At 36.3% G+C, this 17944-nt stretch overlaps 1 protein-coding gene across 1 annotated transcript in view; it reads left to right on the plus strand.

Moving 5' to 3' along the window:
* The first annotated feature begins 2919 nt into the window (after nucleotides 1-2919).
* LOC132850284 (inactive dipeptidyl peptidase 10-like) overlaps nucleotides 2920-17944 on the plus strand; it is a 55456-nt gene continuing 40431 nt past the window's right edge. The window contains exon 1 of the mRNA XM_060876710.1: nucleotides 2920-2986. Coding sequence (XP_060732693.1) covers nucleotides 2930-2986 — 57 coding nt within the window. The 5' untranslated portion in view covers nucleotides 2920-2929. The remainder of the gene's footprint in view (nucleotides 2987-17944) is intronic.

Consider the following 17944-nt stretch of genomic DNA (forward strand, 5'->3'; position numbering starts at 1 on the left):
TCATTTCAATTTATAATTGCACCTGCAGCTCATCTCACTCACTAAAAGTGCTGATGAAATCAGTTTTGGTGCACCATTAGTGCTGCAGCAGGCTGATTGAGCAACAGGGCATGTCATTATGGTGTGCCTAATGGTCCATAAATGTGGCAGATTTATGTGAACTGTTTGCAGTGTTAATGCTGTTTTGAATTGAATATATCATTGTTTGAAGTGCTACATTCTATAGAACCCACTGCTAAGTCACTGAGTGACAGGGGCATGCTATAATTAATACATATACAGTACCATCTTGCAAAAAGAATATGTAAAAAAGTGCTGTAAAGCTAATATAACTTTAATATACTTTATGAAAATGTTGAAATGAAACATTTATCTGCATAAAATATACTATATAAAGAGCAGTATTTTTTAGCAGCACATAACTAAATAAAGTCAATTTTTGGCATGACAACTATTTAAAAATGCATCAGTAATTTCAAGTATACTTCATGCAATTTTCTGAGAATATTGAACACTACGTATTACTGAGCATCTTGAACAATCTGCTACAGCTCTTCTTAGAGTTTTTGCCTGTTGTTCTAGCTTCTGTTTCTGCAGGTAAGACCTTTTTTTTGTCTAAAAAGTGGTCTACTATGTAACTCATTGCGTTCTTAATTGATATATTTACATTTAAATTTAACATTTACTTCATTCATTCATTTTCTACCGCTTATCCGAACTACCTCGGGTCACGGGGAGCCTGTGCCTATCTCAGGCGTCATCGGGCATCAAGGCAGGATACACCCTGGACGAAGTGCCAACCCATCGCAGGGCACACACACACACTCATTCACTCACGCAATCACACACTATGGACAATTTTCCAGAGATGCCAATCAACCTACCATGCATGTCTTTGGACCGGGGGAGGAAACCGGAGTACCCGGAGGAAACCCCTGAGGCACGGGGAGAACATGCAAACTCCACACACACAAGGTGGAGGCGGGAATCGAACCCACAACCCTGGAGGTGTGAGGCGAACGTGCTAACCACTAAGCCAACTTGCCCCCTTAACATTTACTTTTTCTCATATAAAAAATTTAAATAAAATGACTAATGATCATCATAAAAATAAACATCTTAGTATTAAATTTAGGAAAGGAGCCTGTCTGTTGTCTGTGGAATTAATAAAAGTATTTTTTTTATTATTATTTATACAAGCAGCACTGTTAGATGCTCAATTCCGTATAGCACCAGCTCCAAGATATATTAATTCACATCTTCTGATATGTCATTAGTTTTATAATAAATAGGTACAGATAGCAATGAAAGCATGAGTATGAGTTTAATGTTGACACTTAGATTTTGTATCAAAATGCTTTTGCAGTTTTCAATTTCCATAAGTCATAAAACACTTTACTGCTTCATTCAGGAGAACTCTAGCATCTCTAAGATGAATACATCTGGATTGCTGTTATTGAGAAGTAGCAGTAGCATCAGTAATTCGGCTTTGTGTGATGTCACATGACACCATGATGTTGTCGACTGTTTTGCTATAAAAGAGAAACTATTAAACAGAGCTTTATTCTCGAATTTTTTAAATATATGGCCATTTTCCATCCAGTTCTTTCATTTTAATTGGAATGGAATTGGAATGGAAAATGGGACATTGGTACCAAATACATTGGTAAATGTTTTGCAAAAGGTTTTTATGCTTTACGGATGTAAAAAGGTTAGTTTCATTACAGATGAGATGTGATTAAAAAATAAATTTTTTAAATAAATGATGAACCTATACGAGGAAACCTTGGCTTATTGGTTAGCATGCTTGCCTTGGGGTTAGGGTTTCGATTCTAGCCTCTCCCTTTGTGTGCAGAGTTTGCATGTTCTCCACGTGCTTTAAGGGTTTCCAAAAGCCACTTTGTTTTCCTCAACCAGTCCAAAGACATGCATGCTGATATACATCTGTAAACTCTCCATAGTGTGTGAATGGGTGTGTGAGCATGTGTGCAGTTGTGTCATGTGATGGGTTGACAATTTGTCCAGGGTGTTTATTGCTTTGTGCCCTGAGACCACTAGGATAGGCTTCAGGTTCCGTGTGACACTGAGAACAATAAGCACTATAGTAAATGGATGGACAAACCTAGGTACTTGTTTCAGTACAATATCTAAACATTAACAAAGCCACAGGGGACATTTGTGTGCTGTTTGGACAAAGAAATAATAGCCTTTTTTGATTTTGAACTTACTACGATCTTGACCATGATAAAACAGTTACTTAAGAACAAATGAATGAGCTCCTAATCTATCTGTTACTCTGTGCTGCGCTCAGTAAATTCCATTCTTATTTATAGTCTTTCCTTCAGGAATAACCTTTACATCATTTTCAAGATTTTTACCTGACTGTTAGTTGATGGAATCACAGACATGTTCCCTTTTCTCTTTTATTCTTCAAATTGCAAAAAAATGGATTAAAACCATTTGTGCATTTTTCATTGAACTCTTGTAGGATGCATTTTGCTGACTTTGCTTACCTTGCTATTCATGAATATTAATAAGCAGGCTACAGATGATCATTAATATTCATTATTTGAAATTCAACAATATGGCTGGCTTAAAGGGTGAAAAGGAGCAAAGTATTCTGTTGAAGACATTTTACTTAATGATAATACTTTTTTTCTTTCCTTTTTCTTAATGTTCCCTGTGCTGTAATAAATCTCATGTTTCTGTGGTTAAGTTCAGATGTCATTAATAAAAATGCATTACTAGTGCAGAGTCAGCAAATGTGTGTATTTATGGACCTTTTGGTCTTCCACATGTTCTCGGCAGCTGTGTGTTAGTAGTGTAGTGTGGACGGTAAACTCTCTCTCAGTGCCTGAGCGCACCTGCGCACTGAAGTCTCCCTCATTCTGTCTCAGGCTTTCTAAGAGAACTGTCCAGCTTCAGAACCATGAACCCGAGCGCCGGGGCCACGAACCACTGCCGCAGACACTCCTCCACCGAAAAGGTAGGATAATATTATTATTATAACTAACATTTAAACAAAAAAGTTCTTCATCGTGCTCCAGGACTCGTTTATGTCGTATTGGTTATAGACCAATAAACAACGGCGCACGACGCAGAGTCAATAAAGTTTAGTGAGGAAAAAGTTTGTGCGCTTTCATTAGGAGAAGTGGAAGTGTTTAATTGGGTCTCAGGAGGTTTTTATATATGATTCATTTTTAATCTAAGCTTATTGCTTACAACTAGCTTTTGAAGTGTCTATCAGTGTAAAATAAAAAGGAAAAAAGGTATAAATGCTGTAAATTTATTCTTCCTACCCATTTCTACCAATTTCATTAAACAAGTAATTCATTTCTTGTCTTATTCCTGTAGTATTACACATGCTTTAAAATAATTGCCTTTACAACTTGAAACATTTTAAGCAGATCCTAGGATACACCCTAGTCATATTATAATGTATCGATAACAACCATGGTTTTTGTTTATATTGTTCCACCTGCAATTCCCCACTGTTGTTTAAGTACTATTTAAACTACTAAGATCTTGACCTATATTTTATGACAGACTTAAATCAAGTGTCATTTCTGAAATAGGATCACTGTACTGACATAATAATGGAATACGATCCCAGAGGATGCTACACAGTGCCATCCCTAGACGTTCATTCAGTGATTAATGAAGCAACTCACAAGTCTACTATCCCCATAAGGGGATTTCTTATGCTTTCATTCTCTCTATTTGGCCTAATAACATTCTAGTATTTGTTAAGAAAAAATGTAATTATTGTTTGTCGGTCTCATTAGGATGGGACTGTTTCTGTGGATCTTTGTATCACATAAAATAATAAATCACATAAAACTTCATTAACACTATTTTACAGGTCCTCTGTTCATGTCTGTTTTCCTGTGAACCATCTAAAATGAGATTTCCACGGTATGCGAATTAAATAGCAGAAGGACGAGCAGATGCTTTAAATTTCACAGTAAAAAATGGACCAATAACAAATCTGAAACCTTTCAAATTTCAGGTTTGTTCAATTAACAGTATAATTAACCTTATGACAAGAGAGAGAGGGAGGGAAAGAGGGAGGGAGAGAGATAGAATCCTATTGGATACTTACAAAAGTACAATAAAAGGCAGAAGAGCTTCACACTGTTAGTATGATGGAAAAAATTCACAATCCAATTATTCTGGTTTAATAAATTCTTAATAGTTATCAGGACTTTAAACCAACCACCATTCAGATTTTCATTCATTTTGCTACTGTAGATGTAAGCTTTCAGAGCAAGGATATTACCATTTGAAATGTTATCTTTACTTTTAAATTGTGCATGGAGTTAGACAAACAGTGTTCATTTTAACTGCAGCATGCCGTATTGTGAATCCTTCTAGCGTAAATTACTGAACTCATGCATGCTAATTTTGGTTAAAACATTTTTTTTTTTTCACTTTTTCTACTTTAGTACAGTTTTTTGCAGTTTTCAAATGATTCTCTGAATATATATTTATGAAACATTTTGAAATAAAAGAATAGTTATAGATTGCATACATTAACAGATTGTACATTTTTTTTTTTGTTCAGTTTTATGGATTTCTTAAATTCACAAATATCAGTAGAAGTGAGAGGATAATTGGCATGCGACACACAGATAAGCTCTGAATCAGCCCTACCAAAAACTACAGAAAAATGCTGCTCAATGTGCGGGTTGCAGCAGACAGGCAGAACAGATGAGCAGCCATCTGAGTATTCTATATTGACCTATAACACTAAACAGCACCTGTGGGATGATATGGATCACAACTACAGCTGCTTCTGCAGGAACATGAAGGCACATCCCAGCTGCATATTCACAGGATCAGTGACTTGGTGTGTCAGGAAAGCACAAGCACTGTAGTGCTGTAGTGGAAGATGTGTACGAATTCATGTGGTACACGGCCTTACCACAAAAGATGTGCATGAATTTGAATGAGCATTAAAAGATGTGCATGAATTTGAATGAGCATAATGATGAGCTTGGATATTGCTTGATTTCCTACACAGCTACAGCCACTCTAAACCTGCTGTCATAAAAATGGAGTGGTGCAAATTTTAATAGTTTAATAAATGTTAATATTTACAGTGTACAGCCTGAAACAAACTTGTGGTTTTCACTGCAAAATGCTGTAAAGACACGATAACTTATAAACACGACCTGTAGAAATGCTGTTGCTCTCACAATCACTCTCCTCACACAAAGTCCATCTCTCTCTAATGCATTAATGTTTCAGTTTTAAAACGGATGGATCAATCTACTACACAGATAGCAATAAGAGTGTGAATTTGAGTTTAATGTGGAAACTTGATTTGGGGATCAAATGCTTTTGCAATCTGTAATTTTGTAATATTGACAGAAAACATTTTATTGGTTCATTCAGCAGATCTCCAGCATCACTTCTGTCAACTGAAGCAGGATTATTAATTACTTTATACAAATATTTAATGTACATCATATCAACGATTATACAACTGACATACAGTAAGCGTTTTCTGGAAATGAGCCAAATGAGGAGTGGCTGAAAGATTAAACGTTTGTTGTTGCTTTAAAATAGTGCAGTCTTTGTTTCGTTCTAGTGTATCTTTGTGTGCTTTAATGGTCAGTGCAACATACAGCACTAACTACCCACACACACACATGCTTGGGAATGGTGGAGAGGTTTGATGGTGCTGTTAGACATAAGAGAATAAAAATAAATGTTTATGATTGTAATGTATTAGACTTCATTTCCAGTGTGTTTAACCTTCCCAGTTTAATTTGAAAAGTAAAAATAAACTGGTGTCAGTCCCATCACCATCACTTCTGAAGTTCACCATCAGCACACAAATATATAAGTCAGCGAGTGTGCTGCTACAGTATGGGTATGATTACAGTGTGTTATTATGTGATTGCTTGATTGTATGATTGTACAACTGTGTGATTATAGGAAGGTATGAGTCACACACGCGCACCAAGCCAATTCATAGCAGTGCATCATGGACAGGATCTTAGAGAGAAAGCCCCAGAGAACAGAGATTGGCCTACTTTTTACTGTGTGATTTATTCATATTAAAAGCAGCAGGGTTGTTTCTTGAGACTACATATAAAATGCTTCAAAATAAGGTATCTGAGAAAGCAAGAGGCTTTCCAAAAGAGAGAATATGGTACTGAGAGAGAAGAGTAATTTGCTCTTGTCTTTCTTCAGTCACATCCCTTTGCTGAGTCCCTGCAGGAAAGTTGCATGGGAAATGGATACATAAGTGGATAGAAAGATACGGTATAGCACTTTAGTCATAAACTCTGTTGTGTTTTATTGTCTTGGTCATCAGATGTCATGCTTTATCTTGAGTTTTAGGGGGCTGTGTTTTAGTGAGATGATCTCTGCTGATCAGAGAGACCTAAAAACTTAATCTAAATATTATTGTACAGATTGAAGGTTTATACGTCTTAGCGAGCATTGTAATACTAGAACCTGGACTCAGTCTACACACACACACACACACACACACACACACAAACACACACACACATACACACACACACACACACACACACACACACACACACACACACACACACACACACACACACACACACACACACGTTAGCATCACTTCACTTTACATTAACTCCACATGAGGTCCTTTACCACGCAATATGCCCCATGAGCTGCCATCAGTTCAGAGTTCAGTGTATTGATGTGTGAGAGTGTATGCGTAGGTTTGAGTTAAGTGTAATAACTAATGAAATATATACATATCTATCTCAGTTTCAGCTGCTAAGGCCATGATTTTAACATAACTCAAAAATATGTATCTCTAGTTGCTTCATATGTGTATGTAATATATGAAAAAACATCTGTTGAGCAAAATAAAGGAGCTGCTACAACATTTTAGGGTATGCGCTATAGATGATACATTTCTAATTTTATTTGATAGTGGTAGAAAAGCAAGCATGCGAACACATGCAGAGATGTCCTAACATCAAGTGACTCACATGATGACGTCTTTGGAATAAACACAGCTGTTATTATGCTATTGTCTTCTCTTTTAAAACTGGTGATGGCCTCCTCAGATCTCTTTTAGCTTTTATACATTCCCATCACATTTTCTAATGAAATGCTGTAACTCATACACTAACTTCACTACCTTTGAGTTGGCTTACCTTTGGGTTATCTCTGTGAACCTGCTCATTAAGCAGCACTCAAGCCTCATTCTCACTGTCAGGTAGAGTTAACATTATCCTCTCGATGTGTTCTACAGCCTGTGCTGTCTAGCTGATCAGCATGTCTATGGCTATGTGCTGCTAGCGTGGTTGAGGTGTAACTCACAGCTCTGGTGGAGTCATTTTTTCTTCCACAGACCCCAAAATATTGAGGGTTGGTTTTCCACCATTTTTCCCCCAATACACAAGCCATTTTTGCAAGACTTAAACTTGTGCAAGCCTAAATCTAAGTCTGTATCATAGTTGATAAGCATCAGCTATGTGTTCACTCGATTTGACAGTGACTATTTTTAAGGATGCAGTGTGTGTCTTTGCTGTGTGTGGTGATACTGATGCGGAAATGACAATCTCGGTTCGATTTACACCCTGAGTCGAATCTGACTCGACAACTGATTAGCATAACAAGAAGCCCAGAAAGCAACCTGAGTTACTTCCTGGGCAAGTGAATTCCATGGTGACAGACATCGCTCAGCAAAGTCAATGGTGAGGAGCTGAAACTGCACAACTCAGAGAACCTATATGATTTTGCATTGTGTATTGCAAGCACTGGCAATGTAGTAGCCATTTTCCTTTTCATATTTAAACAATCACACCAGTCTTGAGATGCTGAAACCTCTGTGAGGAGCTGATAAACACCTTACTTCTGTAGATGTGGGCTAACTTTATTTTACAGTGGAGTACAGCATTCACTGTGCAGTAAGTACATCAGTGGATCCTGTCACAGGGATACAAACTCCATTTGTTTTATTGGTTGTCCTTAACATTCATGGGTCTCTGGGCCATGTTGATATCAGACCTGTGCTCTTAATGTCTCAATAATAATTGTTCTCTCTGTGATAGACGTATGATCACAAAGGTTAGCCTTTAAAAATAAAGGATTTCTAAAATAACAAATTTGAAAGCCGTGGCTGATTTTTCAGGAAATCAAATGCAATCCCTGAAGCTGCACTTGGCATTTCAGTATCTGTGTGTATTTCAGTATTAACCCCATGGGCAGAGCTGATAACCAGTGTCTGTAACTGAAAATAGACATCTATCAGATGTATGTCCTTTTAGTGTTCTCTCTCTCTCTCTCTCTCTCTCTCTCTCTCTCTCTCTCTCTCTCTCTCTCTCTCTCTCTCTCTCTCTCTCTCTCTCTCTCTCTCTCTCTCTCTCTCTCTCTTGTCCTGATTTCTAGCCTTATCAGGCTATTGTTTATTTCACAAAGGACATGTATTTTGTAGCATTTTCCTAAGTCACTGAATACTGAGAACACTGATTGGGAAGGTTGGGAGTGCTGCTTTTTGTTAAGCACTGCCTTCTAGTGGTGAGGTCTTGGTCACACAGCTAGTGATGTGAACAGGTTTTTTTTTTTTTTTTCTTTTTCATTAACTGAATGTTTTAAAATATCAATATAATTTATCCTGGAACAAACAAGAGTGAAGCAAAAATATATAATTTATGATTTTTTTTTTAAGTAAGTTATTATTTTACAGTAAGCTATTGCATTATTCCACCTTCACAAATGTTTTAATATTTTATTAGAATGGAATAAATGTGTTAGTAAAATCCTGTTAGAATAAAAATAGTATATTTTTGAAAGCTCCTCAATAACATATATGCAGTTCTGCAGATCTGTTACAACATACTTTTTTTCATTCCTTTTCAGACACAACCCAAATTAAATGTTCATATCACAAAGTCACAAAGACTTACAAAAAAAAATGTATGACTTTCTGATCATTAAAAATGCATCGACAAATGTTTGCATAATAAAATCAGAAGGTGAAGCACTAGAGGGCAGTAAGATATAACAGAACTACCGGAGGCACACAGACATACAGTAATAAAGCACACATGCACATATGCTACACAAACATACATGCATATTATGTGTGTGTGTGTGTGTGTGTGTGTGTGTGTGTGCGTGTATGTGTGTTTATGTGTGTGTAGCATGTATCACTGTGTTTAAACAATCAATGTAAATATATTCATCACTCAACAGGCAACAAGGGATTAGAAACACTTAATTAATGCAACACATTAAACATACACACACACACACACACACACAAGACTCGGATATAAATGTAGACAATTAATTCAATTCACAGTAAGGGCCTTGAAGCACTATGTTGTGAAAAAGAACGAGATGGTTTATATATTAAGAACCAGGACACCTCAGGAGTTACACAACTGTACTATCTGGTCAGTGGCTAGAGCTCACGATGAATGTTTAACACCTTGAAATATTTATAGAACTTGATGATCACACTTAACAGTTTTCAGGTTCTTATGATCAGAAGACAATAGAAGATATATCTCTCTTCTTCTCTTATGGGTATAGAGTGTTATATTATTCAAAGTGTCAAAACCTTTAAGGATCCTATTCAATGCTGAGTTCACTGAGGGTTGATATCAATGACTTCTTCTGTGTGAAACACACTCTAAACTATAGCATGGCATGTACCCAATGATATTTGGTTATTTCTGGGCAGATTTCCATGAATGAGATTTTTCATGTCCCTATACTACCTTGCACATAGCAGTAAATGAAAACTATCTATATACTGTACTTAGCAAAACCTCTCTGTTTACAGTTGGTCTTTTTGAGTCTTTTTGAGAATTTTGCTCTTCAACATCTGCTGTGAGATTTTTTTATTTTTAGTTTTCCTTGCTCTGTGTGTTATCTTCTGTTAAACACAGTATGCATGTGACGTACAACATGCATATGGTTCTCTACGCTATTAAACATGGCTCTCAAGGTTAACATTCTATATTAAAACACATCTATTATTTTAAAGTAGGTGTGTCCAATCTTATCCAGAAAGAGCCGGTGTGGGTATAAGTTTTCATTCCAACCATGCAGAAGTCACACCTCATAGTATTTTGAAATTCATGGTCAGCTGATTAAATGTGTGGAATCAGGTGTGGCTCCTGCTTGATTGGAAGGAAAACCTGCCCCCAAACTGGCCCTTTGCAGATAAGAATGCACAAGCCTGCTTTATGTATTATGTATATATTATTTAAATATATTCATTTAAAAGTGTATCTACCTTCAACTCCTTTAGCTTGATGTTGATAAATTTGATAGTGATAGATGAAGTTAATCAAAGTTTGAATGCTTGGTAATATTAGATACACAATTAGAGCTCATTTCACTTACTATGCTAGCAAACTAAAAAACAATTAACTTGACTAACGCAAGCTATCCAGACTAACATGAACTGTATCCCATTTTCATTTTACATAATATTGGGCCGGCACTGTTCTCCCACTTTGACTAGAACGTTCCAGTAGGTGGATTTACTTTGCTAAAGCGACTTCTAGCTGTGAAATTGTGTTCCAGGAGGAACAATTAAAAAGGACACTGAGCTTTAAAGGCGGTTTAGCTGTCTTCTGTCTTAAATTCATTAACACTGGGTTAACATAATATGACATGATCCAGCAAAATGACATGGCCTCCTCAACAGAGCAATGAGGTACATTAGCCAGGACTTTTTTTTTTTTTGAGTTAGCTTTGTGTCATTGAAACAAAGACATTCAACTCTGTCTGATAACATCCACTGATTAAATCTACAGAAAGAGATTTTCCGAGATACATTCAATTGAACAATGCAGTTAGGAGGGTTACATTGTAGACAAAGCAAAATCTGTTAAAAAAAAACATCATCTTGGAGAAAAATCTCTGTTTCAGAATATGTGTAATAGATCTTTGTGTCTTAAATGTTCAAAACAAGAGACAGTGAGACAGGAACAGCGAGAGAGAGAGAGAGAGAGAGCGATTAAAGGAGTTTGAAAGTCAAACATATGAAAGCTGTCTGATTTCTCTGTCATGAGGGGGAGATGTTGGCTCTGCTCTTCCTTGCTTCAGTCATTTCCCTTTAAATCTTTAATGAAACAAAAAGTCGCATATTTGAATGTGTTTCACTTATCACTTATAAGTGAGTGACTTGCATTGCTTACTGCTGAAACGAAAGACTACTGCATTTCTAAGTAATGCATATTTTAACATTCTATCCAGAATTAAAAGCTTGTTTTTGATAAAGAGCACCGCTAAAAGTAATTATTGCGATCTTTCTACTGCAGAATAAGCATTAATGAATGCTTGCATGTAGCAACACTTCTGCAAATATTTTTTCCTTGATGGTCTTTCGCACTAAATAATATGTTAATCTTACTTGAAGTAGTACTTGACGTTTTACTTTCATTATGTGCCAGTTGCTGAAGATTTACATGTTTGTGGTAAAACAAGGAAAATGTAAGAAATACTCTGAGCGCTAAATATGTTTACTCTTTCCCTTAACTTCAAAACATGGCTTTCTAGACTTAATTAGCCTAGTAATCAATTAGTTTATGCTTTTAAGGCAGTCTAATTAGATTATATATAAAATGTTTGATAAACATGGAAATTAGTTGAACTATATGAACAGATGGGCTACTAAAATATGTTTTTTTTTGTGCATATTATTTTTCATTTCAAGATCTGTTCTGATGGAATATTTAAAAAACACATTTTTTTCCTTGGGCTATTTGTTATTGAAACAACAACTTCCTCTAATCGTGGAGTCAATTAACGATCTAAAATCACTGACACTGAAATTGTATAAAAACAGCACTTTTCAAACTCAACACAAAAACACAAAATATACCTATGCCTTTAAAAAAAATGGTAAAACGATTATTCATGTAAAACCAGTCTCGCAGTGCATCCTGAATTAGAGGCAACTTTCATTGTCATCTGCACAAGCACGCACACAACTGCTTTGCATTACACCTGTATTTCTATTTTCTGTTAAACTCCATTAAATAATGAATGTATAGGCTAAAATGCAAAAATTTGTTTACCAAGACAGAGTGTATAACTAGGCAATAATGTTGTCTTCCGTTACACAACATATAAGTATGTCCCAGTAACTTTGCTACACAAAAGTAGTGCATACTATAAGTGCATAGTATTAGTTGGTGATTTGGAATGCAGCAACAGACAGTCTACATCCCCAGAACAGGAGAACCAGATCCCAAATCATATGCTGTGGTCTTTACAATCACCAGATCCCAACTGAAATGAACACATGGAGATTTTGGCTCCATATGTTAGCTTGCCACCATTGATATCATCACAACAAAACTACTTCTGCAGCAGAATTATTTTTTGTTTGGATTATAAACCGCTGGATATGGCATTTAAAAATGTCTTAAGGCAATATAAAATAGCACAATGACATGCCCACATCAATAAGTCCAGATAAATGCAAAGTACACAAAACCCAATCCTAGAAGTGTTTGCCCCATTTCCCATAGTAAACCAATGTACTAGCAAAGGGACATGATAGGCTCTAAAATTTTATGATGCAGTAACACCTCTAGGCAACTTTTTATATCTAACTCCCATGTGATTTCTTAAAAGAATGCTGCAAAACTGCTGCAGAAACATTTTCACACATTCTCAGTCCCAAATTAATTTTCACAAGTGGCTATAAGTACAAACACCTTTTGTTTAGGCTGACTTGAAGTGCTCCTATCTGGGCTTCACAACATGCTACTCAGAGTCGTCAGCATGGCGGTTTGGCTTTAGGGGGACTGTGTGAGATAAAACAACAGCAGATATTAAATCTTAGTCTCAGTCAGGCCACACTGCACTAGTAGTGAGGACCAGAAAAAGCCAGGTCTGAGGTCAACATGGTTTTATAATTCATAACTTCATCGCTACAACATCAATTTTCATATACCTTTACTAAGTGATATATAAGAGAAAGTTAAGGTTTGTGCAGAGATAACATTGTAACTTTTTCTTATGATCTCTCTCTCTCTCTCTCTCTCTCTCTCTCTCTCCACACACACACACACACACACACACACACACACACACACACTCACACACGCTGATAAAAGCAGAGTATCATCAATCTGTACTTCAGCTAATAGACAGACACAGGCTACAAATGACATTTCCAGCATTAAAGCTTTCTAAGGCTAATCTGGTAATAATGAAACAAAGTGCAATTAATGAACAGAATAAAAAATCAATGCATCATATTACACTATTCAAGTCTTAAAATGCATTCATTGACTCTGGAGACACAACATGGTAGCTCATACAGTAGCTGTAGCATTTTCTATGAAGGTCATATTTATAATGAACTATGAACATATTCATATCAGCTTGCATTCATAAGGCATTAGATATTTTAATAGTTAGCCTACACAGATGCATTACACTATATAACTATCTTTATTACAGATCACACATACTCCAATACCAATGAAATCTGTGTTAACCTCTGTATAGAACCTGTAAATCACAATACCTGTTTTGAATTATTTTATTTTATTTATTTTTTTTAGCTAATAAATTTTACCAGAGAATTTACTGGGAAATTGCACTGCAAAACTACAAAATCTGAAAAATCTATGTCAAATTTGTGTAATGTGCCAATGCCATATAATTTTACTTGTAATGCATTCTGTTAACAATTTATAACTGTTTTATAATCATTATAACCTATACAATGCAATGTCATTTCAGTAATAACAATATTAGTATGTATAAGGCCTAATGGGTGCATTATAATATTATGAATATGTCCATAGGTCATCCTGTACAGTATATGGCCTGAAAATGTTACTCTCATGTTTGTCATCAGAGCCCTGTACTGTATATAGCTCAAGATGAGGGGCTTCCTTGCATGGAGAATGCTGTGTCCACAGCAGTGTTGAGGGATTTCCAGGCTGATAATAGCTAAGAGTTGATCCACAACTGTGTTCAGATCTGGCCACAATAGTGTCCAAAAACAAGTCAACAGTGTCAGCTAAAGGCTCTCAACTAGCATGAAATGCACATTTTTACACTTTATTGCTGGAATGCTTGGGTCATATTTAACATTAGTTTATGTAGATGTAAAGGATATGTTCAGACTCACAAAGTATCTTTAGCCTGGTTTTTTAAACTGCCTCTTCACTTATTGCCACTGATTGGACCATTAGACATCTCTACAGAATATGTGTGTGTGTGCGTGCATGCGTGCGCACGTTCGTGTGTGTGAACAATAATGATAAGCACTCATGCAGTCGCTGAAAGTGATAACTTATTCTGGGTGGCCAGGCTGCAGTACTTCCTGCCTACAACCTGAGACGAATGGATCATAGACTGTGGAGTATAATCCGACTGCCAATCATGCAGATGGAGCAGAAGAACGTGACTGTGATGATTACATTCATGAGAAAGGTTCTCAGATGAGCTTTTATTCCTTCCTCAGTCATACTTTCCCACAGGTACTGAAATGAGTACTTTCAGTCAAACCTAAACCATCTCCATTCCCAGACTCTGATCTCTCTTTAGTTCTCTCACTCACTGATCACACACTGACTGCAGTAGTGATCACATATCATGCATTAATGATTAAAGATGACCTTACAGAAAAGTGCTAAGAAAAAATTAGTTTTTGTATGTGAATATGCAAGTGTATGACTATGTAATGATTCCAGTTGAACAATTTCAGTTAAACATAAACCTAAACTAGCAAAATAAATAAATAAACAAACACCTTAGAGCTGAAGTTAGCAATCTGTGCAGACTTGCTTTGTGGGTCTGTGTGCAGTATGATTTCTAAACAGAATGATGATGATATGGTAATGTGAAAGACTGACAGCTGGTTAGTTATAAGAGAGAGAGCGCGAGAGAGAGAGAGAGAGAGAGAGAGAGAGCGAGAGAGAGATACAGAGAGAAACCATATTTTCTATACTATGGCCATAATTTCCTACATACAGTGCTGCCAATAAAGCTTTTGTGAATTGAATTGATTTGAATTGAATAAGGAAAGAGTGACAGAGGGAACGGGAGATGTGTGGCCTCAGAGAACGTTGACATTATGAATGCTCTAAAAGCAAAATAAACCAGCAGGGCATCTCACAACTTGTTATATTCTCAAACATTTCAGTTTCTCTGACAGCCACCTACCAGTGTGTGTACAGCACAACACAATGCATGTGAAACACACAGCTCCAGGAAACATTGCTCCTGAAACAGAATTGAATGTGTATAGTTGTTATCGGTCTATGGACATTCACTGGAATAAACTGATTTTATGAAATAATAAATATTTAATAATTACTATTAAGTACTATTAGTCATTTTAATGCTTAGTTGCATAGTGCATCATCTGATAATAACCTTAAAATAAATACTATTCCTGGAGTCATTAAGTACTACTGTGTGTACAAACTGTATCAACATAATATTCATATTTGAAATATTACATATGAATATCATTTCACTTACTTTATTAAATATAACTGTATCATTCACAAAGAACTGCACATATACCCACAATGATTAGAGTACCACTACGTATATATGCACAGTAGTTTTCAAATACAGTAAGTTATAATGTACTTGAATACCAGTATGCACATTATGCACCATAACATAGAATTATTGCATCATTATTTATTAAACACTCGATACTTGTAATAATATGCTATCAAGGATTGTATTGCACCTAATTGGGTAATTATGTCACACGCTTTTTATGTTTTCTATTACACAATATGTAATGACGTAAATAATAATCTAAATCTAATGAGAGGGTAGGGAGCAGAAAATGCTCTCAGTTTTGTGATGCTCATTTCATTGCCTGAACATGCAACTGAGGATAAGGATGATAAAAGAATTTCACAAGGGTGCATTGAAACCCAGAATAACATTCAGTAGCATCCTCAGTATGCTCGCTTCTCTCTTGCCAGATGGTTTATATATTAAGAAACATGACACCTCAGAGTTACAGAATTGCTCTACTGGGTCAGTGGCTAGACCTCAAGATGAACCAGTGTCGGCGCCACGAGCGGGCCCTGGGGGGCGTGGCCCGGCCACTTGAGTCACTGTGCCCCCTTACTTCTCAAAATAATAACGAACTTAATAATTTAAAAAAATGTTTTACAAATTACTTTTATTATACCATGAATACTGGTTAAAGAATAAAGAGTATAAGTTAATTAAAAAAATAATAATTGTACTAACCCATAATGCAGTGCTAACATAGTCAGCCAATTACATTCACGCTGCCACTACGTCAGTAACGTAAATCAGTAGGCTAAATGGTCAGTGAAATCGTTATTCTAAAGTTTGCGAAGTTCGTCTGAAAACATCTACTAAAACATTGTTTTAATTCAAAAAATCTTTAACAATGGATATAGGAAAATGGCTCGCCAGCTCAACAGAGAAAACAGCTCAACGGTTCAGTTCAAGTATGACTAACACCCGTTGACACGTTTAATATTTTATTATGTTTATTGAAGTTTAATAATAGTAATAGTATGTGAACGAGATAGGCCCCCCCAGTTAAACATGAGGCCCCCTCATTCTCTATTCTCTGGCGCCGACACTGAGATGAACGCATAACACCTTGAAGTATTTATAGTCCTTGATGATTGAACTTAACACTAACTCTTGTTATCAGTTTATCTCTCAAGACTAAAGACTCTCAAGACTTTTCAAGACTCTCTCTCTCTCTCTCTCTCTCTCTCTCTCTCTCTATTACTGTGACTCTTTTATGTTAATACTTGTTAACCTCAGTAAAAATGTGGTACAAGATCTGAAGAAATTTCTCATTTTTTTGCAATATATAATAATTACCAACACAGGTTTATTAAATTTCACTGAATTAGTAGTTGTTACTACTTTAAAAGAAATACAAAATACTGCTGTTTCTTTTGATTTACATACAGTAGCTTGTGTTCTGTATTGGGTTGATATTTAGAAAGGGAAATAAATTGAACATTACATTTTGTGTTGCTTATTTTTTAGATGATCATAATCCACAATTTATAGTTTTATTCGAGAGAGAACACTGATAACATGGCAGAGGAATCTTGGAGAGATGAAGGTACACTAGATTACGAAGGAGAGGAGATGGGAAAGGCCAGCGGAGGAAAGAGTGTAAAGAAAAGAAGTGGACATGCAGACACACAAACACACACATTCTGATGAAGATCATTGGAGGTCAATTGTAGGAGATGAGACTATTCTGGGGGTATACAGTAAGTCACGTGTTAGAGCGATATTGCTGTCTTTAGAGAGGTCAAAATAACACTACTGCCCTGCAGAGAGACAGAGAGGGAGTGTGTATGTGTGTATCAGGGAACAGAGAGTCATTGCTCAATGTGACAGGCACTCCCGGCAAGGAGTAAATGCACTATTTTAACCTTTATCATGACTAGGACACACACACACACACACACACACACACACACACACACACACACACACACTGCTGTTAAGGACAAGTGCTTCAGCAGGTAAAGCCAAAAAGAGGACATTATTGCGGAGGTGGCATTTCCAGCCCTAGGTTTAACTGCACTGCTGTAATCTGTGTTTTTTAAGACATTTTTCAATAGCACTCATCTTTAGCATAGGGAATGAGAGAGAGAGAGAAGGAAAATAAGCAAGAGAGAGAGAATGAGAGAGAGAGACGTAGGTTGTTTATTTATGAATTCTGTTCCATAATGAAAGACTCTGTGGTGCTGCAGCAGTTCTGAGATCAGCAGATGGCTGTACCGCTGCCCGCAGGGTTTGCTCTGGAGGATGGATTATTCATCATCCCTTTCTGCCATCACTAATATAATCTCCCCAACCAGCTAAAAGCACACACAAAGCTAATAACACAGTGCCTCTAACCCACAACTCTAATAACACAGAATGGTAAATAAACCCAACTCAACCGAATAAAGCCATTTATCATCATTTA

This window comes from Tachysurus vachellii, chromosome 8 (genome assembly GCF_030014155.1).
Source record: "Tachysurus vachellii isolate PV-2020 chromosome 8, HZAU_Pvac_v1, whole genome shotgun sequence".
Taxonomy (NCBI): domain Eukaryota; kingdom Metazoa; phylum Chordata; class Actinopteri; order Siluriformes; family Bagridae; genus Tachysurus; species Tachysurus vachellii.